This window comes from Rosa chinensis, chromosome 2 (assembly GCF_002994745.2).
Source record: "Rosa chinensis cultivar Old Blush chromosome 2, RchiOBHm-V2, whole genome shotgun sequence".
NCBI lineage: Eukaryota > Viridiplantae > Streptophyta > Magnoliopsida > Rosales > Rosaceae > Rosa > Rosa chinensis.
In genome coordinates this window covers 9,761,128-9,784,775 of record NC_037089.1, presented here as the reverse complement: position 1 = coordinate 9,784,775, position 23,648 = coordinate 9,761,128, and the positions used below count along the sequence as shown (strand labels likewise).

At 39.5% G+C, this 23,648-nt stretch overlaps 4 protein-coding genes and 1 long non-coding RNA gene across 12 annotated transcripts; all 5 read right to left on the bottom strand.

Annotated features, from left to right (window-relative positions):
* Window positions 1–8,926: 8,926 nt before the first annotated feature.
* LOC112187703 (amino acid transporter AVT3B) lies at window positions 8,927–10,679 on the bottom strand. Its single transcript, XM_024326590.2, has one exon. The coding sequence runs from the start codon at window positions 10,348–10,350 to the stop codon at window positions 9,079–9,081; it is 1,272 nt and encodes a 423-aa protein (XP_024182358.1). The 5' UTR covers window positions 10,351–10,679; the 3' UTR covers window positions 8,927–9,078.
* Window positions 10,680–12,373: 1,694 nt separating this feature from the next.
* LOC112188164 (54S ribosomal protein L19, mitochondrial) lies at window positions 12,374–13,065 on the bottom strand. The gene has a single exon (XM_024327221.2). It carries the CDS (start codon window positions 13,015–13,017, stop codon window positions 12,550–12,552), a length of 468 nt encoding a protein of 155 aa, XP_024182989.1. The 5' UTR covers window positions 13,018–13,065; the 3' UTR covers window positions 12,374–12,549.
* Window positions 13,066–13,311: 246 nt separating this feature from the next.
* LOC112188513 (probable protein phosphatase 2C 47) lies at window positions 13,312–16,248 on the bottom strand. The gene is made up of 4 exons (XM_024327639.2): window positions 15,423–16,248; window positions 14,798–14,992; window positions 14,450–14,655; window positions 13,312–14,282 (listed from the first exon to the last, which is right to left on the bottom strand). The coding sequence occupies exons 1-4, from the start codon at window positions 15,645–15,647 to the stop codon at window positions 13,727–13,729; spliced, it is 1,182 nt and encodes a 393-aa protein (XP_024183407.1). The 5' UTR covers window positions 15,648–16,248; the 3' UTR covers window positions 13,312–13,726.
* A 1,119-nt stretch (window positions 16,249–17,367) lies between these two features.
* On the bottom strand, window positions 17,368–20,257 carry LOC112188515 (probable indole-3-pyruvate monooxygenase YUCCA10). Of its 6 annotated transcripts, none has more exons than XM_024327643.2 (8): window positions 19,977–20,257; window positions 19,622–19,759; window positions 19,310–19,406; window positions 19,030–19,155; window positions 18,761–18,943; window positions 18,212–18,296; window positions 17,960–18,016; window positions 17,368–17,854 (listed from the first exon to the last, which is right to left on the bottom strand). In XM_024327643.2, exons 2-8 carry the CDS (start codon window positions 19,687–19,689, stop codon window positions 17,811–17,813), a joined length of 660 nt encoding a protein of 219 aa, XP_024183411.1. In that variant the 5' UTR covers window positions 19,690–19,759; window positions 19,977–20,257; the 3' UTR covers window positions 17,368–17,810. The 6 variants fall into 6 exon arrangements, with proteins under 6 accessions (XP_024183411.1, XP_024183410.1, XP_024183408.1 ...); XM_024327642.2 differs by having other exon boundaries at window positions 19,622–19,749; XM_024327640.2 differs by having other exon boundaries at window positions 19,627–19,749.
* A 789-nt stretch (window positions 20,258–21,046) lies between these two features.
* On the bottom strand, window positions 21,047–23,648 carry LOC112188436. Of its 3 annotated transcripts, XR_005807205.1 has the most exons (3): window positions 23,141–23,494; window positions 22,139–22,609; window positions 21,047–21,618 (listed from the first exon to the last, which is right to left on the bottom strand). It is a non-coding gene; the product is annotated as an uncharacterized LOC112188436 (long non-coding RNA). The 3 variants fall into 3 exon arrangements; XR_005807204.1 differs by having other exon boundaries at window positions 21,047–22,718; window positions 23,141–23,648; XR_005807203.1 differs by having other exon boundaries at window positions 21,047–22,609.

Here is a 23,648-nt window from a genome sequence, read left to right as displayed (position 1 = left end):
GTCGCTGATCCGAACTGGGTTTTGAGGATTGTGATCTAATGTGAATCGGGAGCTCTGAATTTGAAACCCCAATTGAAAAAGGAGCAACCTTTAGTCGATTTAGGGGAGAAACAGGAGTTGGGTATGAGCTAAAATTGGATTTGAAGCTCAAAGTTTGGAGCTTTATGGAGATTGGTGAAATGGGGGTTTGGGATTGGATTTGAGAAATTGAGGAGACTCTCTTTTACTCTCTGTTTTTGTTTGTTAAATTGGGGATTTGTTGTGTGGCCTTCAAACACAAAAGCCTCTGAATCTCAAGTCTCTCCCACCTTTTTCTCTTTTTCTTTTTTGCTATTGCAATTTTGCTATTGCTGGACTTTTTTCCTGTGAAGCTGCAAGTGGTGGGTCTTGGTTTTTCTGATGAGGAGAAATGGCTAGCTTCTTGTAATTTCCGAGGAAAATGGCTTGTTGCTTCTCATTTTTGGCCCTTTTGAGATGTTACAAATTTGGTTTTGGAAATTAGGAGAAGAGTGAATTAGAATGTGTGAGGTGGCTGTGGTATGGGGATTGGGAGGTTTGTGTCATTAGGTGGAGTGAAGTGATCAATTTTTTCATGGAGTTGATGGATGATGGGTGTTAGCCACCTGCCAATGCCACCTTTAAATTCTTTAGAGGTTTTTTGTGTAATAATGTCTAACCCATTAAGCCAAAGCTTAGTTAGAAGTCATTATCTGCTTTTATGGGCCTAAACAAGAAATAGAAGAACCTCACACATTGCTTTTAATTTCTTTGGTGGAGGACTGCATGAGCAAGTCAAAATATAGGCACAAGTCTCACGTTTTTGTCTAGAGGTCAAAGAGAGGTATATTTAATCACAGCCTAATTGTGGTTGTCTTGTGGTAAATTAGTTTTTAAATCTAATTGAAAACTTGCTCATACACTAATGGCACCAAAGAAATTAAAAGCAAAGTTCTTATTTAGGCCCATAAAAGCAGACAATGACTTCTAAGGGCTAGTTTAGGATTGTTGTAACTTTAAAAAAAAAACTATTTGTTGCTAGAGGTGGCAAACGGGTTGGGTCCGGCTCCGTGCCTTGCTCGGGCCGGCCCATTTATTATCGTGTCGGGCTCGTGCCGGCCCATTTACTTAAACATTAAGTCTGGTCCGGCCCATGGCCCAAGCCCATATGGTCTCGGGCCGTGCTCGTAGGTCAATAAACGGGCCATGCTTGTACCCATAATAAAGCACGATTTTAAAGTCTTAATTTGAATAAATAAAAATTAATTTTATTTAACTATTTAAAAATTAAAATAAATTAAGTTCTTCAATGTTTTTCTTAATCTTAACTTTTTAAGATTAGTTTTCTAATAATTTTTTACATTCCATTACAAGAAAGAAAGAAAGAAACAAATAATTCAAAATATATTGCTTTTAGTTTTAATATCATGTTATTTTTTCCTTCATTCTATAGTTGTATTATTATGAGATTAGTCTTTATTAATAAACATATATTTAATATTTAGAAAATACTTTATGTCAAAACAAGGATATAATGTTTTATTTCACTATTTTGACAACATAAAAGAAATAGCATTGGTGGAATTGTCATGAGATTTTAAATAAAGAGATCTAATATTCAAATATCATCATTGTGATTTTTTAATATTTTTAAAAACAAAATGAAATTTTGTGTTTATGTCGGGCCGTGCCGGGCCCATTAATGGCCCTGGCCCGGTCAATGGGCCAATATTCCTAGGCCCAACCCGACCTGTTAGTCTAACGTACTCAGGTCGTGCCGGGCCACTAACAGGCTTGGGCAGTGCCGGGCCTCTTTAAGCGTGCCGCACTGCCGTGCTTGTGCTTAGCGGCCTGTTTGCCACCTCTATTTGCTGCTGTGTTATGAGAATAATCAGCCAGTGATCTATAATTTTTAATTAAAGCTGCTTTTTATCTTTTTACCAAACACAATAAAATCTAAAATTTTAAATAAAAGCTGATTTTTTTAAAAGCAAAGCTATCCCAAACGGGGTCTAGCTAAGCTTTAGCTTAATGGGTTAGACATTAATTGAAGTCTAATTGTGTTTGTCTTGTGGTAAATTAGTTTTTAAATCTAAATTTAACATGAGCATAATTCTCGTGCCGTACATAACTCTCACATAATTTTGGCTAATATAAGCACATTTGTGCGCATGTCATATAATAACGACTAAGATAAGGACATTCGAATATCTAACATTCTTTAGGAGTCTTGATGATTAATATTACTTATTTTGTTAGAATTCTGAAAACCTACTTTTACATTGAAAAGAATTTAAAAAAAAAAAAAATATATATATATATATATATATATATTTGAAATTAATCAAATGAACAATTCCAAAAACCTTTATCTGATATTACGACAAAAGAAAGCAGATCATGCCTTATGAGGTTCGCAACATATAAACGCAAACCTTATTTGTTTGCCGGTCATATTTGCATGATAATGTTATTTACACATATGCAAAATGCTATCTTGCCGTGCATGCAATGTGATTATATACGAAGAAAAATTTTGATTGTAAATTTGAGATGTTGGAGAAAATTCAAAATTATAATTTGATCATGGATTTGTATAGAAAAAATTTAAGAAATTAAGAGTTCAAAGAAAGGATCAAATTAGATTTTTGCTAATAACACATGATGATAATGAAAATCCGTAGGATTGAATTTTTTTTTTTTTTTTTTTGAGGGAAACAGAATCAGGTTCCATTAAAATAACGACGTCACTGAACCAAGCGGGAGGGTTTCAGAGAAACCACTCATAATACAAGTACAAGCACAAGATCGACTGTCAAAGCAGCAAAGCACTTCTAACTAAAAAGACTAAAAGCCTAAACGAACTGCAAGGAAAAAACTCTCTAACCCTAATAGAGCGGAGCTCACTTATTCAAAGAAAAAAAACAACATACGCCTACACAATTTTCTATCAAAGCACTGCCTTGGAACTTTGACGCCTAAAGACCTCAATGGTGTACATCTCAACAACCAAAACAGGATCAGCTTCAACCAAAAATAGCATAGGCCTACATCACTCCCCAAAGGCCCACACCAAGCTCGATCCAAAAGGAAGAAAGAGATAGTGGGCTAGCCCAGCTAGGCTACATTGTTGCAACCTAGGCAAGCAGTGGCCCATTGGCCCATAGCCCAGCATCCACCCACATCTCCTTATAACGAGATGCAGCGCCGGCCATCAAGGGAGCCTTCGTCGGTCACCAATCCGGCGGCTGTCCCTTATCCTCCACCATCTCCAAGATTAGAAGAAGAAACTCCTTAGAACCTGACCTGGGGAGCAAACAACGGTCAAACCACCTTCTTTAGAGCCGCCGCCTCAGAGCAAATCACCACCCTTGAGAAGTCCAATCGCCGCACGCCTACGATCAATGCCTGAGCACCACAGCCGCACCACCTAGATGAAAACCTAGATCGAGCTACTGCTAGAAACCAGATCGCCGCCACCGTAGAGAACCCCTGCAGCCAAACGCAAACCCACCGATCTACGTCGCCGCCGTGCCTGCAGTCTCACACCGCCCTCACCTGGAGCCCGTCGATGCCTGGTCAGGGGAACGAGGGTTCACCGCCGCCACGAAAATGAAACCCTAGGTTTCATACTCCCAAGGTCACTCCGAGATGCTCGGAGGCCTCCGTCAGCTCAAGTTATGTATAACTTTTTCGTAGGATTGAATTATTTGAGAAGCTTGTTTCATAACAAATCGCAAAATCATTTATCAAAACTTATAAATAAAATTCTGTGCAACATTATAGGTAAATGAGTTTGAAAAAATAGTTTACTTGAATTGTGAAAATCAAACCGTTATAAATTGATTATTAGAATTTAGATTAATGATTTATAATCATGTTTATTGAATTTAGGACTCTAACTTGGGCAGATGTACACACAAAATGTTGTTTCTATTAAGAAAACAAATTTACCCTTATTTTAAATAAAATAGTAAATTAATATTAGTTTGTTTCTATTAGAAAAAAGGGGCTGTGACCACTTACCCAATTTTTGGCTAAAAATTACCCACTTACTCCACCAAGAGTTTTTTAGCCCCATTTACCCAATCTAACAGTGTTTGACAGTATTGCCCTCATTTTAATTAACAAATTAAACTCATATCTCTCTCTCCTCCCCCTCATCGATTTCTCTCTCTCTCTTTCTCTCTCTTTCTCTAACCTCGTCTCAGGCTCTCTTTCTCTCTCTCTCTCTCTGAGCCACCACGCCCACCACTCCACTGTCGATGTCGGCCTCCACTGTCGCCGCTCCGTCCCACCGTCGAACCACCAGAGGATGACGTCATCTAACTCCAAGATCCCAACCCCTCTGGGCTTCGCCAGTTTTGTTCGTCAGATGTCCGAGAAGCTCTGAAGCTCCACGCCGGAATCGGGTCTGGGCTTCCCTTAAAGGTCTCGGACGACGTCAAAATTGTGGTCTATTGGGGGGTAATAGACAGATTATTGCCTCCCACTAATTTCTTAACTGTGGTTAATTAATCACTGAAATTAGAGTTTTGATAAGTCTTATGTTGTTTTGAGTTTATTAAAGTACAATAATCTGTCAATGATAGTTAAGTGAAGGGTTCTGACTTAAAACGAAGACATTATTTGGGGGCAGTAATGTGTCTACTGCCCCCCACTAAACCATTAAAACTTGCACCAGTTAAGTGAAGGGTTCTGACTTCGTATGAAGACATTATTTGGAGGCAGTAGACACATCTACTGCCCCCCACTAAACCATTAAAACTTGCACCAGTTTCAAGGATTCACAGTGTATTGCACTTTATCACAAACAAATCAACAAGAGATGATTACTGTCTCTTAAGAAAGACATTATTGGGTGGCACTAATGTGTCTACTGCCCCTCAATAGACCATCAAACATTACACCGCTTCCTATGTTTCACAGATTATAGAAGTTATTCACACTCAAAACAACAGATAATGTCTAAAAACCCACATTTTGAGGGTCAATATTCTGTCTACTGCCCCCTACTAGACTGACACAAACCACACAATTTTTTTCATTTATCGACTACTGCAATTTAACACTACATTTACTTTGGAATAGCAGTTTTCAGTCCGTCAATAAATAAAGCAGTCATCATTGGCCCCCAATACAAAGTCTACTGGGGGGCACTAATGTAACAACTTTTATGGTTATGACTGCACAATAGCAGATAGCAGTTTTCAGTCCCAGATAGCAGTTTTCAGTCCGTCGTCGATTCCTTCAGAAGGTCAACCCCGGTCTCGCCAAGCTTCTAAGCGACGAGGACCGTTGGCTTGGCGTCGAGCCTGGCAGCGGAGAGCACGACGACGAGTTTCGGCGCGGCGATGGCGAGAGCAGGCGTCGTGGGCGACCTGCTGGAGGGATGGAGGGAGGGAGAGAGAAATCCGACGTCGTCTGGAGAGAGAGAGAGAGAGAGAGAGAGAGAAGAGAGAGAGAGAGAGAGAGAGAGAGAGAGAGAGAGAGAGAGAGAGAGAGAGAGAGAGAGAGAGAGAGAGAGAGAGAGAGAGAGAGAGAGAGAGAGAGAGAGAGAGAGAGCAAAAAAATCCCAAAAATAAATAAAAAGAAGAAAAAAAGAATTAATTGGGTAAAGGAGAAATAATCCCTTAGAGTGTTTTGGGTAAATGGGGTTAAAAAACAGTTAGTGAAGCAAGTGGGCAAATTTTACGCTAAAATTGGGTAAATGAGCATTTTCCCTAGAAAAAATTTGTTCGTAAATTTGAGATGTTAGAGAAAATCAAAGATTATAGTTTGATCATGGGTAAATAGAAAAAGTTTTAAGATATTATGAGTCCACACAAAAGATTAAATTAGTTTTTTGCTAATAACACACATGCTGAATATAATCATTAACCTAAAAACCCTGACGAGATGAGCATTAAGAAAAAATAGCACATGCTATTAATGAAAATTCGTAGGATTGGATTATTTGAGAAGCTTGTTATCTAACAAATCGCAGAGCCATTTATTAATAGTAATGAAGCTTATAAATGAAACTCTGCCCAGCATTTCTAGGTAGATGAGTTTGAAAAGATAGTTTACTTGGATTGTGAAAATCAAACCTTTCTAAACTGAGAGTTAGAATTCGGATTAATGATTTATAATCATGTTTATTGAATTTAGGACTCTAATTCATATGGATGTACACACAAAATGTCTTTTTTATTAAAAAAACAAATTCACCCTTATTAAAAGGGCTAAATACTATTTAGTACCTTATGGTTTGTGCCCAACATCAATTCAGTCCCTCGACTTTCAATTTCATCAAAAACACCCACCCATGCATTATCAAATCTCATCTAATAGATCCTTCCGTCATTCCTCCGTTAACTGCAGTCATTAACTCGCTGACATGGCATGCCACATCAGCTTCTGTGGCCGCCATCTTTAAGGCAAAATTCCCAAATTGTCCATGCCTCCATCAGAACTGGTCTTCGTCCCCATAAGTAAGAACTGATCTTCATCCCCAGAAAGCAAGAAATCCAATTTCATGTGACACCCAATCTTGGGTCATTTACAACATCTCCAAGTACGATTTCAGAGCCATTCCTAGTATTGCAACCTACCAACATCCCCAATTGCAAACAGAGATTGAAACTAATACCAAAAACAATTGAAAACCTCAATTGGTTCCCCGGCACCCCACAATCAATTCCTACATGGGTTCATAAATATCAATCCCTACTAGTACCATAGTTTTCTTGTTAGATCCATTAGCCCAGTTCGAAGAAGTTTCAACTTCGTGAGAAAGAAAAAGGTACTTTATGAATCAATTGTAAAGAATAACCCAGGAAAAAAAAAAAAAAGCAAAAGTGGGAGAAAGGTTGGGGCTTTCGGGACACACTCCACAGCTTCAAGAACATTAATTTCTTCTCCCTTTCCAGATCTACTACAACAACCCTTCTTTGAGAATTACCTTTCCAAATCAAATCTGTTTGATCTGAAATTTTCTCGCTTTCTCTCACTTTGAAGATATAGTCTGGGAAGAGGATATGGTGGAGGAAGAACTGACAAAGGTTGAGCAGAGGATGTGGTGGAGGAAGATAACACCACTGTTCTCCTCTGCCATCGACATCAGCGCCATCGACACAACCAGAATCCCCCGGTTCTCTCTGCCCACCTCGCGCAGCGCTGCCTACTCCCTGGCGCGGCCTTCGCGTCGGTCTCAAGCTACTTAAGAAGCTTCGATGACTCCACCAGCATAAACACTCTCTCCAGAAACCGAACCATAATCATGGCCTGAATTACCGAAAGCAGGTTCCCGCTCTCATCCATGGAGCTGAAAGCAAGGTTGATCTTGGGTCAGGTATGGTTTGAGAGAAAGGATGGGGCTTTCGGGGGAGGCGGCGGGTTGGGGTTGCTGCGGCGAAGGGAGGAAGGGTTGTTGTGGGGAGGGAGGGCGGGTGGGCTTTATGAGCTTTCTGGGGTTGGAGCCGATGATCGATGTGGAAATTCAACAGAGATGAGTTGAGTTCTTCTGGAGATGGGAGAGAGGCATGGGCAATTTGGAAATTTTGCCTTAGAGATGGGCCCACAGGAGCTGATGTGGCATGCCATGTCAGCGAGTTAACGGCTGCAGTTAACGGAAGAATGACGGAAGGAACTATTAAATGATATTTGATAATGCAGGGGCGTTTTTGATGAAATTGAAAATCGAGAGACTGAATTGATGTTGGGCTCAAACCACAGGGTACTAAATAGTATTTAGCCCTTAAAATAAAATAGTAAATTTATATTAGTTTGTTTGATACAATTCAATTTCAATTTGACACATCTTTGATTCATTTGTTTCAATTCTCTGCCCACAAGCTATCCATATATCTTCATAATAAATCAAGAGTGAACAAACAAAAAAGGCTTTTAAATATTTCTTCGTGGAATCGGTGTCAGAGGGTGGCGCAGTGCTGGAAGCTAGGGCAGGGGCTGGGTCGCCTTTGAGGACGGTGGGCGCTGGTTGGGAAGCCCCGACCTTTTCAGCGGGAAACCCTAATTTTGAATTAGGGTTGACCGCTGAAGGGTTGACCGAAACTGGGCCTTTAACTTCTGGGCTAAAATTTGGGCCTAAACCTGGGCTTCTTTTTGCTGGGGGGCAAGCAATGGTTTTGGGTGTGCGCAAGCTTTGCGAAGATGATCGGCTAGTGACTGGGAAGCGTCTTTGCTTAGCTGAGTTACCTTTGCCGGAAACTTTTGCTGAGGGGCTTGTGGAGATCACCATTACTACTGTTGGGAAGGTGCCAAAGAAAAAAGTTCGCCCTCGTGGTCGTCGAAACAAACCCAAGCCTGCAAAGGTAGCGGGTGTGGGCCTTGCTATGGAGGAGCCAGAGGAGAATACCCTTTCCCATGAGGGCTAGGGTAATAGGCCTACACTATCCTAGGCAGAGGTTTGTGCTGTGATGTTGCTGAGATGTACACCATGAGGGTCTTAGGCGTCAATACTTCATGTCAGTTGCTTTGCTTGGGTTGGGTGTAGGTTTTTTGTTTTGGTTTCTTAGTTTGGTTTTTCGTTTTGAAGACAAAACTTGGCTGACCAGCCATGGTCAGCAGTGGCTGACCAACACCAATGAGGACATAACATGTGTTTAATTTTATGTTATTTTAGCAGAATAGTGGTACCCACAAAACTGTGGTGATGACGTTGGGTAGAGAGAGAAGAGAGAGGCAGCGTTTTGGTATAGGAAGATAAAGTGAAATTGGACACATGTCGTGTCCTTATTGGTTTTGAGCAGCCAAGGCTGACCAGCCATGGTCAGCCAAGTATCTTCCTTTGAATAATTCTAGTTGGGCATTGAGATGAATTATGAGGAATTCTTGGATCTCTTTAGTTTGACGGAGTGACATCGTCAATTTATAATGAAACCTCATTCCGTTCCCCTCAACAAAAGGCTTTATAAGGACTGAAAAATCAAAAGAACAACACCACAAAAAGAAAGTTCTCTATTAGCTCGAACATTATGCCTTACAAATGGTTCAAAGTTCAAACAATTAACAAAGAAATGCACCATAGTACAATTGACACAGCAATCAAACTTCAATTGATTAGCGGCTTCAAAATCCTCAAGCTTTGGGTGCAACAATCTCTGCTATTGAAGACCAAGTTCCAGAGACTCCAATAATCACCCCAATAACCACAATAGTCCCATCCAAAACCATCCCATGCCACCCCAACTCTTCCTTGAACACCATCAAATGGAACAAAGCAGGAAACACAAACCCTAAAGCCACACAAACACTGCTCCCCACCAGTGACAAAAAGTCTGCAAAATTAGGCACTGTAAGAGCCACCAAGCAGACCACAAACACCATAACCCACCTCAGCCACAAGCAGTACCCCCCATCCCAAAACCTCCTCTCCACAACCTCGAAAACCGGGTTCATCATCAATGGTAGAGTAAAGAACAAGTTTATGCAGAGACCCAACTGGACTAGAGTGCTCACCAAGCCTTGCCCAAAGTTGGTAGTGATTATGTCTTTAGTCTCTTCCCCAAAAGCAAAGTAACCCAGAACCCCAAAGCTTCCATACAACAAAGCAATGAAGGCCATAACCAAAGCCAACACTCTGCCAAACTTGTCCTTGTCTCTGGCCTCAGATTCCAATGGCAATATCATCCCAATCCCTTCAAATGCATAAACAGCCACACCAAGACCATAGAAGAAAACCGAAAAGCCCCCAAATGCTTGCAAAGCGGGCCGATTCTGCAGAAAAATCATTACATCCTCAACCATAACAACTCCCATAGCTCCAAGATCAACCACATCAGCAAAAATACTCAAAGGAGCCAAATGGGTCAGTGTGGGAATCGAATTCAACCCCAATTGAAAAGGAAAGCACCCCCAAACATACAAGCTTTTCGGACTCATACCCAGAACTCGATCAGGTCCAGAATAGTTGAACACATATGCCAAACTATTCGATATGAAAATCATGTAACTAACGCAGAACCCAGCCTGAGCCAGCACGATGCTGACATCAACCGCAAATCGACCAACTGGGCCGCAAACGGCAAAGGCCAGATCGCCGAAAGAGTTGACCTTGGAGAGAGCCATATCGGACTCGAGCCTCCGGCGGGTTTTGACCAGAAGCATCATACAGTGGTAGGTAAGAAAAGCCACAGAGAAGAGCATAACAGAGCCGAAAACCCATCCGGTCTTCTTGAAGGTGTAGGGGAGGCCCAGCACGCCGGAGCCGACGATGGCGATGAAGACGTTGGCGAATGTCTTGGACTGTGAGGAGAGATGGGAGCGCTTTCCGAGGAGAGGCGTGTCCTCGCGTGGGAAAGGAGGGAGGGTTTGGGAGGATGAGGTTGCGTCCTTGTCGAACACCACCATGGTTTTTGATGCACCTTAGGAATTTCTGGTTCTTAATGATGTTTTGAGGTAATGGAGATAATGGAGTTTTGGGAAAGTGGGGAAGATGGAAGATTATTTGAGCTTGAGGGAGAGCAAAATGGAGGGTAGAAAAAGCCAATTGGGAATAAAAATCAATTATTTGAATATAAATATCTATCACTGTAGTTCCTATCTTTCTCTTTGTTCTTTGGAGCTGAAAACAAAATTTGGAACAGGATTGTTCTGAATGAAATTAAGATTTGGGATTATGATTGCTTTTCAGTGGGATGAAATATATATAGAAAGCAACATCAAGCGATTTCTCATTAAATCTGTGGTTAGATTTTGATTTTGGGCTGTGGTTGCAGCATGTATTTGACAAAGAGATGATCATCTCTTGGTAGTAATTGTGCTAATCAAAAGATCTAATCGTAGTTTTTTCGTTTAAATCTTTTTCTTTTCTTTTTTTGATAGGTTTTTCTTTGAAATCTTTGCTTGTATCACCAGAATTCTTATTTTCCGGATCACTTTGTTTGACCGGCAACACGAGAAAAAGAAGAGTCGAAGAGCGTGTTGACCTCGTGATCTGCTAGCGTCGGCATACGCATAATTAAATCGAAATTAATTTGTGTAACAACAAAAATATTGATAAGCTATCAGCCTATCACTAGGGACTAGGTAAAACTTCCATGTGTTCTAATGTGGACAGAAAGGGGCGGCTGTCTGAAACTCGGCCGTAGAAGTAACAAGGACCCCTCCTAAATGATCATGGACAGATTTCATTCGTGTAGTATTTGCAGACGCAAATCCATTGAGGTAGGTGTTAAGGTACAGAGTACCTCTTCCAAGCTTCAAATATGGTTGCTCTAATCATTGAACATGAACATCAAATATTGACAGAAGCAACGGCTAACCACAACTGGCGATCACCTCATTCATAAGCAAAAGGCGTTCCCAGTTTCATATCATTAACCAGCGCAGAAGCCCAAGCAGACATCAGCAACACCAATTGCAAAAAGAAGAAACTAGACATTTCTTCACCAAAGTCAGTATCCAAACATTATATATTCAAACTTCATAACTGAAATTTCACAAAGGGACCGATAACAAATTTGATTTCAATCGAACATGGGATCCATAATTAAGACTTTTACAGTCCATAATGAACATGAATTTTCAACACAATTCCATCTATACCTCATCAATTATCCCCTTTCAAACTGATATGCAGTTGGGTGCTTGCAGTCTTATCACTTCTTTAAGAAAACATTCTGGACTTAGAATCTCAATGTGATTAACTGAGAATTAAAATGGAACAAAAACAGCAGTAATAAGCACAAGATTACTATTTTTCATAATTGACAATTAAGCCCTGCATACACAGCAGAAATACTGTGCACAATTTGCACAACCAAAAGCTCCCCCAAACGGCCATTTCCCATTAAGATGAATTTATAAAGTTCTAAATTCCAACAATTGTTAAGCACACAGATAAACCACACGACACACTCAAAGTTTAGAACAGGTGAAAGTCAATCAATTTCTCTTATTTTCTTTCCACAGGTTGTAAGGGAAGCTCCGACCACGGTGTTCTGGATATATAGAGCCCTCATTCTTCATTTGTCCTAGACATTTTAGGAAAAGGAGATTTGATATTTCAGGAACACAGCCTCGCTCACATACCTAGAATTTCCCTTCCCCTCGCCCAACCATGTATTCTCAATGCATCACCACCAACCTCAAATGCTTCCTTCCAAAAACTTTCGTTGTACACGCAATCTACGCCACTACCTAAGACCTAGAATTACCAACGTATCGTTATCATATCATTATGAACTCATCCCATACTTTCTACTCAATACAAGAACTCAATCTAATAAAATCGCAACCGATTCCATCAGTTTTCATGTAACAAGTTAAAAGAGTCCAATCAGACACCAGTGAGAACCAGAATGTACTAAGCTTCTCAACTTGGCCAAATAATGTACTTATGTAAAATGAAATCAACAAAGGAACAAGCGAATTAAAGTGAAAATCAAATCCATCCTCATTTCCTCATTCAAATCCAAAAAACTACAACTGTCACAGCAACAAAGCTAAGCTATTCAGTTATTACAAAGACACAATCTTTTTCTTCAAACCAAGAAACGAGCAACACAAACCTAGGGTTTCCGATTGCAATTCCGGCCTCCAAAATCATCACTGCAAGTCCTTCACCACCTGAATCCCCATGGTGTTCGCCGTCCCAATAATCGACTTGCAAATCGACTCCAACGGCATATACTGGCAGTACGGATCCGACTGCTTCACCTTCGCAATCTCATACACGTGCCTCACCGACAGCGTCGACGCCACCGCGTGCCCCGGCCGGCCGCTCCCGGACTCAATCCCCGCCGCCTTCTTCAAATACCACGTCACCGACGGCGACTTGACGGTGAACTCGAAAGTGTTGTCCTTGAACGCCGTGATGGTCACCGCCATGGGAGTGTCGGGTTTGTACTTCTGCGTTCGGGCGTTGAAGTCTTTGCAGAAGGCCATCAGGTTCAGGCGGTATTGACCTAGAGCCGGACCCACCGGAGGTGCGGGTCGGGCCCCGCCCGCCGGGACGGTGAGGCGGATCGTCGCCGCGACTGGGCGGCGCGTTAGGATTTCCTTCAGGGTTGCCATGGCTGAAATCTAGTCTCCCTGCAGTCCTCTCTGCTTTGTTTGGTTTTCGAAGACTGAGAAGAGTAGAAATGGGGCACTGAAGAGTTGGGCCGGGTGAACAAGCCCAAGCCCAAGCCCATGATTGTCATTATCAATTTTTTTTTTTTTTTTAATTTCTCAAAAAATATGAGTGACTAATATTGCAACCACATAGAAACAATGTATCAGGGATTGGAGAAATTAGTGATCACTTAGAAGCAAAACCAAAGTCATAAGTACGCAATAATGTATTATCACAGAAGATAAGCGAAAGTGTTACCAAATGAGACTTGAAGTGTTCAATAAATATACTTGTGATCGAAGTAATGGATTTTTTTGACAGCCAGTTTCTTGTTCATTGTGGTTTAAAGAGGGAATGTCCATGTCCATAATATGACTTATTCACAACATCAAGCCACTGAAGCAGAAGGAGGAAAAACTTAGGACTACCTCTTTAAGAGCTTTCTTTCTATTCAAGTCCTAAAACCAAGCTGACTGGTGCAAAAGAGCCTTACAGCAACTTAAATGGTACTAAAATTTGAAAATTTTCTGATTAAAAGCTTCAAAGTTGAGATTGTTGAGTAGTATCGCAAATTGTACAGGATGTATAGTTAAAGAAATCAGTAGTCTTCAGCCGCAACAGGGCAGATGAGAGGCTCAGAAAAATTCCCAGCTTGAAGCAGTTTGTTTTTCAAATGCTGCTCAAGACACCCTTGAGAAGGTCCAACCCTTCAGCTGAAATGCTCCTCCTCTTGTGGGATTTAGGAATTTTGGTCTTAGGAGGAGGGTCTTCGGAGAAACACACCACCACTACAGTCAGGTTGTCACATGTGTTTCGTTGGAGCGCCTCCTTGACAAGTACTTTCGAACATCTCTCAGGATCATTATGCTGCATGAGCTCCTTTCTTACCATTGTGACAGCACACTGGCTGCTCATCACATCCCACAAGCCATCACATCCCATTATCAAGAATTCATCCTCCTCGGTTAGGACAATTTCCTCCAACTCTGGCTCAGAGCTTAAGGGGCAGTTTGAACCTTTAGAACCCTTGATATGCCAGTCTCCAAGAGCACGCGCCACTGATAGTTGGCCATTGAGGTATCCATCATAGATCACACCACCCAGCTTCTCGATTCTTAATCTTTCAGAGGTGCAATTAGGTTTGTGATCTTTAGATAGTTCAATTGCTCTTCCGCGCTTCCCCAATACAGCTCGACAATCACCAGCATTAGCGATTAGCATGTTCCTGCATTAGTAGTACATCATTGTACAACATGAGTAAACAATGCAGACACAATCTTTTCATAAATGTTGCATCAACTTCAGTGATCAGTCAGTTCCAACAAACATGAATTTTATCAGACATGAAATGATCAAAGATAGATATGACTTATGCGTAGTGCAAATCCTCACCTTCCTAAGATAAGGGCAGTCAAAGCAGTAGTACCGGAGGACTTATCAAGAGAGGTAGCATCTGCAAATGCATGATCAGCCTTCACAAAAGCGCTCCTAATTGCTTTTTTAGGGCCATTTGGGAAATGAGTGTCTTGAACAATGAAATTAAGGAGATTCTTTTTTATGAATGATGCTGCATCAACACCACCGTGTCCATCAAAGACCTGTAGAAGTCCACAAACAAAGCAAGCAGATAAGATGGCCATTTGGTCACATCATATAGAAAAATTGATTAGAATAAGTGAGCGGTTGTCACTGCAAAACCATCCCAGTCAAAAAGAAACAAAACAAGAGCAAGCCACATACCCCATAAAATGCCCCATGAGAAGGCAAGTTTACTGAAGCACCAAGATGTTCCTCAAGATCATCTACACAAATATACTCATCTTCCATATACTGTTTAGGTCCTTTTTCAGAACAGCTTCCCGAACGGAATACAGAAATAAACTCTGATGTCTCAATTGAAGGCGACTTCAAGCCAAAATTTCCAAGATCTGAATCCTAGGAGAAAAATGTCATAGAGGAATAAGGAGTCAATCTTAAGGATTTTCAGGGGGTACTCCAAATTAAGGTTCACTCATACACTAATCAAACCTCTTTGTATCAAATAAGTAGTAGTGATAAAAATATTAAAGAGAACTTGATCTACTTAATTGCATCCAAAGGATCAATAATGCTCTAAAAGCTAGGGACACTAATTTACAAGTAGATCAAGTTTAACATATTGAAAAACGGTTCCCTTCATACTCATTTAAGGTACTACCGCTCAAATTCCTCCACAATGCCTCATCTACTACTTCCAAGTTCTAAGGTCTTAATGAAGAAATTAAACCTTTCATGGTGCACACTTTCTGTTCTTGTATCTTGTGCATTGTGCACAATAATTCACAGAAGATGAGATCAAGAAGAACAAAGGATTCATTTGGCTTACTGATTCACACAAGAATGCAGAGCTAGTGCAATGCCTCATAACCGAAATGTTCCGCGGAGGCTTTCCAATAGCAACTTGATTGGAATTGACCAAAGTATCACCATTGTGATCTTCCATGGCAGGGGGAGGGGTAGGGGCAGGGGCAGACATTGCAGCAGTGTCCTTTAAGCACCCATTAACAAATCCGGTCACCTGAGGCGAGATTTCAAATCCTGAAGCCATCATTTCTTTTCCTAACCCATCAAACTCTTAAGACCAATTAATTAATTCAATCCACCATAACTGCTAACAACACCACCTCAAGTCCCCAACCAAATGTGCTTAAGCTAAAAGCCAAGAAAAACTGTCAGAAAAAAGCACATTGCCTCACAGACAACCTATGTTCTAGACAAAAAAAACCCAGCTGTCCAAAACTACCAAGCAGTCAATCCAAGTTGCATAGATCACAACACAAAGCTCATTCCTTAACAGCTTTGCAAATCTCAACAATGGCCTGCCTCCTCTGTTTTCTATCTGACAACTGAGATTGAACTTCAGAAACCCAGATGGGAAATTGGAAATTCAAAAGCCAAAACTGAAGAAACCGAAAAGATAGATATAGAGATTGAGAAGAAGAGGGATGATGACATGAAGAATAGGGTTGATGGAGGTAAAGGGACCATAGCATAGTAGTAGGAAAGGGGGAACCTTTGGTTGGTTAGTATTGTGGGTGCCTTTGGTTGACTGGCAATTCCAGGTTTTCCGATCGACATTGTAGCGCCATGAAAGGAAGTTCGATACTGACACGTGCATGACCTTTCTAATTGTGGAGGGTGGTACTTCCACCTTGGATCTCTGAGTTAACCTTAGTTAACTTAAATTATCATTGTTCTTTTTTTTTATTATTATTATTCAAAATTCTTAACCCAATTTTCATAATTACAAGAACCAGTGTTTTTTTGTTGCACCAATCAACACCAACAAACATAACCCAGCAAAGAGCATAGCTTTCCGGTGAAGACAAAGACCCATCAACGCAATCTTCTTGCTTCTCTTCAAACTTGAGAAGGGTGATGTTTTCCTTTTCTTTTCAAGAAAGATGATCTGGGAAAAGAGAATAATGGAGAAGAAAGGGCGACTACGGGAAGAAGGGCGACTATAGGGAATTGGGATTTGGGAAGGCTGAAAGAAAGAAAGAAAGAAAGAAAAAATTTAAGAGGTCGTCGGCGGTGTCGAGGTCGGACCTTTTCTCCAAAGGAGATGGTGGTGGCCTGTTTCATAGATTGAAAATTAAAACTACAGGAAATAAGGAACCCAACAAGATCCTGATTCTTCTTTAATGGGCTCAAATCAAATTAATGATACCACAGAAATTTTGAGTTGAGAAGTTACTGAATCGGGGTAGTCAAGACCAACCTATAGATGACGGCTTTCTTCTTTGATCGACGGCCCTTTTTGAGTTGAGAAGTTACTAGAAGAACCCCAGATTAGATGGTGATAATGGTGAATGATAGTTTTGGTTTTGGAGATGGGTATTGGAAAGTGAAGGTTAAAGACGAAATAACCAAGGTTGGTCGAATAAAAAAACAATAAAATAATAAAATATAGAGAAAATTTTTGAGACAGTTGCTCAATTAAAGTTGACTAGTTGTTACACCCGCGCATTGCTGCGGGGTTGTTTTTTTTTTCTTGTCTCTTCCACTGCTTTTGCTTCCAACATTATTTACCCTAAGTTTCAAAAAAAAAAAAAAAAGGTAAGAAAAGTAAGTACTCCATTTTTTTGTATATAAAAGAAATAAACTGCAGTTGAAGAGAGGGACACCCGCCTTACTTCTTATGAAAGAAAAATTATAATTAACATGAAACTGAAAATGAAAGAGCACAAAACAAAGTGCAAATACAACTTAGAAAAATGCTCTGGACACCCAAGTAAAAATTCAAAATGGACAAATGAAACTGGTAAAAATAAGTAACAACCATAAGCACCTTAAATAATTAAACCAACAGAGAACAAATATATACATAGACAATTAAGAGAAACAACACAGAGTCTTTACATTAGTGAGAGAACTAAGAGATCCGGCTAGAGCGCGTGTGCAGTGCTTGCTCTGTGTATAGAAAGTTAATGTCAAATCTTTTGTTTATAAAGAAAATTAAAAATAAATCTTGGTCTTTGTTTCACAGCGAATATCCAATTGCTGCACTCGTAGAAATAAATGACCAGCTGCTGCGCTACCCAAACACCAAGGCAAATAATGACAATCTGGTTTAAGCACATCATCAATAGAATGGTCCTCGTAGAAACAACCAAGGCACTGTCCCATTTTCTAATTCTGCCAAAGACAGTAGAATGGATACCGGCAAGCAGACTAAGATTACATCATGGTCTGTCTGCTTGCTAATTGCAGTCTAGAAAAGCCGATGGTTCTTTCTGGGACTTCTTGTGGAAACATCTGTAAATAGATTAGTAAAAGAATGAGTACTATATCCAGATTGTCGGGCAAAAAAAAAAAAAATTGTAAATAGGATATTCGAGTAATTGCAGTTTAGTTCATCACCTGCAGTAGCATATAGTGAGTTGTAATGCACTTCGCTCCAAAAGCTCAGCCAAAGCTCTGAAAAACAACACAAAAGGGTGGTCAAGTTTGAAGAAAAAACAAAAGAACCCTCACTGACTTTTACTTGGAAGTTCTACTATAGCAATATAACACAAAGGCTGAACAGAAACTGACATATCTTATGCGTTCTGCATTCTCTTTCAAGTTTCAATGCAGCTTGACGTTAAGATGCAGTAAGCAAATGAGATATACCTTGTGTAGGATTCCTGTCTTCAGGAAGGATCTCAATGTAGCAAGTATCCCGAAGAGAGGTGATTAAACAAATTTTGGCTCCAAACTACAGATAAAACCATAAGGCGTTAGAAGCCAATCATTCTGGAAATACCATTAGAGCAAGAAATAATGAAACCATTGATGAATAAACAAAAATAATCAACAGATACCAAGATTTTATGTTTTATGAATTTGTACTTCATTCTAATTAGAACTACAGGTTTACTATTAAATCATAACTATAAACAAATGAAACAAAGATCAACTTGGATCGTGATTTCTGCAGAATGATACTATATTACTCGATGGAAAGCAAACAACAAAGAAGTGCATTTCAGGCCTATGTATGAAATCAAAACCTGAAACTAAGTGAGGTTTTGCATTGCAGACCAAGCATTTATGATCAGTGATGCTAGTTAATTAATTGCGGTCCACCATTTCCTCACTTCTTATGATTACAATACAATTCACTTCTCATCTAGATGCAAGGGAACAATTACATGGAACATAAGATCATCCAAATCATGCCTTCACAAATAAATGGTTCAAGTGACGAAGAAAGTAGGCATCTTCACAAAATGACCACAGAACATATAAAAAAGGGAAATTGCTTCTTGATAGTCCCACACAATACAAACCCTTCTGTCCCTTTGAATGGTTTGGAGAACTTGGTCTTGGAATCCCATCTTCTTTCAAAAGATAATCATCTGCCTAGGAAAAATAAACAAATAAATCAATATGAATTGAGGCCAAAAAACAACTGCACTTTGTTAATTGTAATTGATTAGTATAATCACCTTGAGCCACAAACTTGTTGATGTCTTGAATCCGGTGCAGAAAACTATGGACTCAAACTGGTACGACTTCCCCTTTTTGAGTTCCACATCGCTTCCTCTTATGCTGCCTATTTCTGCGGGTAAAACCTAGATGGATAGAAAAAAAAAAAAAAAAAAAAAAAAAGCATTGCAAGTTGTAGTTTTAGACTTCTATTTAGTTATCTTGTTAATACAAACTCAAAACAAATGACAATAAAACCGAAAAATTGACGTATGAGACAGAGGATCATGTTTTGTTTACCTGAATCTCGCCGGACTTGATCTTACTACAGGTGCCGACATCAATGGTCGGATACTTGCTGGAATTGATCTTCATAAAGAAAGGGCCCTCTTTTGGCCTGGGTATCCCGTACTTGGGTCAGGTCTCCATAAACCAGCTTGCTAAGCAAAACCATCAAAGAATCCACTTTGCTAAATGAAAGATATCTTAACAAAACCCAGGTAAACCATCTTTCTTGACAAAAAATGAACTACATATCACATCATTTCATATAATATTAAGCTAAATCTTATATTTAACCACAAAATATCATACACGTCAGATTTTGACTACCTTACCGGGCTTTGAACAGTGATTGAAGTCTTTGCACCATCGTTTGCCAGATCCAAAGCAATTTCCATGCCGGAATTCCCAGAGCCAGCCTCGATTTAATGCACCCTCCGATCCTCAGATAGATAAACCTAATTCAATCTCACAGATAGGAATCACAGAATGTTCAGTTTACACTGATATTCAATTGCTGAAACATAGAATCATCTAAACGTTCATAAGGAGTGTACTGAGTCCTAACATTATCAACACCAATGGCATTCACAAACCAAAATCAAGAACTCAATTATTTCAATACTGAATTAAAATTGAAACTGAAATCTCAATCATACTTGATTCTAGAAACTTAAAGTCTTACCGACCGTTCACTGTTGTCCAAGTTGTAGCTTGTAGCTTCTGAGCTTTCTTCAAAAATTGATTGAAATTGGAAACCTCCATACAGTTCAGAGCAAGGACACTAAGGAGAGTGACCGAGCGAGAGAAAGGAAAGATAAAAAAATTGGGCGCAAACCGAGGAAGGATTTTATATCTAGGGCGGATGGCAAGGCTGTAAATTATTACAAAATAAGGATAAAATTGTAATTTTAATAATCGGCTCGGCTGGAGCTGGTACTGTTACTAAGCCGATGATGAACAGTGATTCACGTAATTTAATAATAGGCTCGGCTGGAGCTGGTACTGTTACTAAGCTGATGATGAACAGTGATTCACAATCCCTCTTTTAATATATAGTATAATTAATCATTTTAATACATTAAATTCCAAAACTATCTGATTGGTACCTCAATATTTAAATTTAACATAATTTTCATGTCTTTCATCCATAACCACGTTAACTCTATTGCCGCGTGGGATTGTATTTCATGCACTGTTTGAGTACTTGCAATATGAATGGATGTAATTTTTTTAATATTAAAATATATAAAGGGTGGATTAGATGAGTGGCTATTATTTTTTTTATAGATTAAAATAACCGTCAGTGCACTTGCACTATCGGTGCATACATTCCTCTCCATTGCCACATGACTTAGGCTATGTTTGGTACGGCTGGGCTTTTCAGAAAAGCTGGCTTCTGCTTATTTCTGAGAATAAGTGGCTGAAAAGCAAAGTAGCTGAGTGTTTGGTAAACTGGCTTTTTATAAGAGCTGTCAGTGGCAAAAGCAGTGACAAAGTGTTTGGTAAACTCAAACTGGCTTGTGCTTTTTGTTTGTGGAATGACTAAATTGGACATGAGAGATTATTTTACTTTGATTGTTTGATAATACAATGTTGTTCAAATACTCTTGTTATTATTTTTAATCTTTATTATATCCTTATTAATTTTTGTCGACTTTCAATTTTTATAAATTATGATAACCATATGATTAATATTAGACAATTTTAAAAATAACTTATACAAATATATTAGTAACATTGACATGCATCAAATGCCAGTCAAATTGAAGCGTTCACTTTTATTCCAAGAAAAAATATATAGAGATGTAGCATTGATTAACTAATATCCAACATCAATGTACTAAATAGACAGCAACATAAACATGTTCACTAAAAGATACTACCAAGTCTAAATATTAAAATTGTGGCCTTATAAACTACTTCCTCATCTTCGTGTTCTTCCTCGTCCTTATCCTTAGGCATATCATCATCCATCACTATAATTATATACAGTATAGCCTCGGACAGTAGCAACTTGACCCCCAATCTGCTCCATGTTCCTCGAAAGCTTTTCCATTGTACTTGTCAGCTCAGAAGAAGAGATCTCTGCCTCTAAGGATCATAGACCAAACAATGAATGGCTCTGCCCTTCATGACCTCTACCCATATTCACCAAGATATTTACTTGAATAACTTTTCACTTTTAATTACAATTCATATACTTCTTCATTTAAGAGGTTACTCTTCGGTTCCTTGAATAACTTTTCACTTTTAATTACAATTCATATACTTCTTCATTTAAGAGGTTACTCTTCGGTTCCAATAGAAGCTTTCCTAAAAGATCACTGGAGCACACATTAGTTAAGCAAACATTTTACTGAGACAAGCACTATCATAATAAGAACATTTATGGTATAATGCGCATCAAATATTTTAGCTCCAAATGTAAAGAGACCATAACATAAAACTTCAAGACAGTACTGAACTTTGCAAGAAAGTTATAAGGCCCGGTCCAAGAAAGTAATGATGAAGGAAACTGTACATAACTATGATCTAATGGTCTTAAAGAAAGAACAAGTTGATTGCTGAAACCAAATAAAGCTGAAACACACAATTTAAGTCCTGTCCAGCAGTTGCAGCTATCCAAACTATCAGCCAAAATACACCAATAATAATACTATGAAAATAAGAAGACAGTTCAGCTTGGAAACCAAAAAATCCACAGCTATCCTTAATGTAATAAAACTGACGAGAAAGAAAACAAAAATTTTAAAAAGTAGTACAGAGAGAGAGAGAGAGAGAGAGAGAGAGAGAGAGAACTGATTTCCTTAAATATGTAGTTTGTAGAATAAGTAATAAACTTACAGCTCTAGTGGATGTCCTAGCAGGTTCGATGCTGTATTAGTACGTGGCCGGATTGAGCTCCTGAAAAAAATAATTAGTGGTCATAACATATTCTTTTGGCTTTATACGGATTAGGATATATATACCATGCCACCATTATCTTGAGCCATTTAAGTTCTATCATAAATTTGCAATGTTGCAGAACTTTGCCACCATATTCTAGTAATACAAAACAATACCACCATGCCAGATCAACACATAAACCACAATGCAGGGAAAAGAAAGACTGGCTTTATCAATAGTCAGCATTCGTGATTTCACCCAGTTTTCATTCTAATTGTGGAAGTCCATTCCCAAATATCTTCTTTGCATAAGCTCTGAACTTGGGTTTCGGATATAATCCATCTTTATTACTGAGTATCTCCTTGCACAACTTGGCTTCCGTCACCACCAACTCAGCCCGAGTAACATGCCACTGAAGATAATTCTTCCCTGTTGCAACACCAAGGTCTAATTTTATTCCTAAATTTGAATCAAGATGACCATATCACCAGAAAAGAAGGCTAAAGGAATCATGAGCTCCCAATCATTCATAGCCATGCTGCAAAAATTAAACCAATTACCATCTCTGTATATGCCTTACTCACATGTTCAAAACATGATAGCTTGTTTCGATTACATTAATGATTCTGCGATGACTGATAATCGAATAGTCATTGTCTTGGAAATTAATTCTTGCAGCTATTCTTTGTTAATACATTAGCCCTTTCTTAGAAAAACTAGAATCGGGCATAACAATTGAAACTATATTGACACATAATCATCAACCCAGATCAAGATATCAAACTACAATCACACACCTCACTCTTAACAGAAACCCAGAACAACCCAGATCAAGATACAGTCAGAAAGCCCAGAATTTTATCGAACCCAAATCAAGAGACTATTTAATTTTAGGTTTTCAGGACAGAGAGAAATGAAATCAAACCCCAAGAAATCAAAATCACAAACAAAACTCCTTACCGAACTCGAGGTGGCCACAAGGGAGAGCAAAGGCGGAGGCGCCGATGGATGCACAACGTCGTCCTGAGCACCGAGAGAGAGAAGACAGAAAGGGAGAGTTGAGGAAGAGAAGAGGCTGGTCGTGTGTGTAATTCCTTGAAGTTCATAAGGGTACCCAATGGTATTTTGAAAAATTCATTAAACCTTCGCTACAGTAGCCGCGGCTTCTGGCTTCTAAAAGCAAGGGTCCCCTGGCTTCTGCTTTTCCAGCTTATAAGCCCTGGCTTCCAAAAGAAGCCCGCGTGAAGTTGATTTACCAAACACCAAATGGGACATTGCTTATAAGCACAGGAGGTTAAAAGCTGTACCAAACGCAGCCTTATTACGATGGGCAATTTCGTCTCTCCCTCTAATCCACTATTTTTTTCCCCTTTTTCCACTCAACATGGCTACAATCTCATCGTAAACAGTACTTTCTCTCTCTTAACGCGACAAAAGCAGCCTCACACCTCTTCTTCCTCTCCGAGCT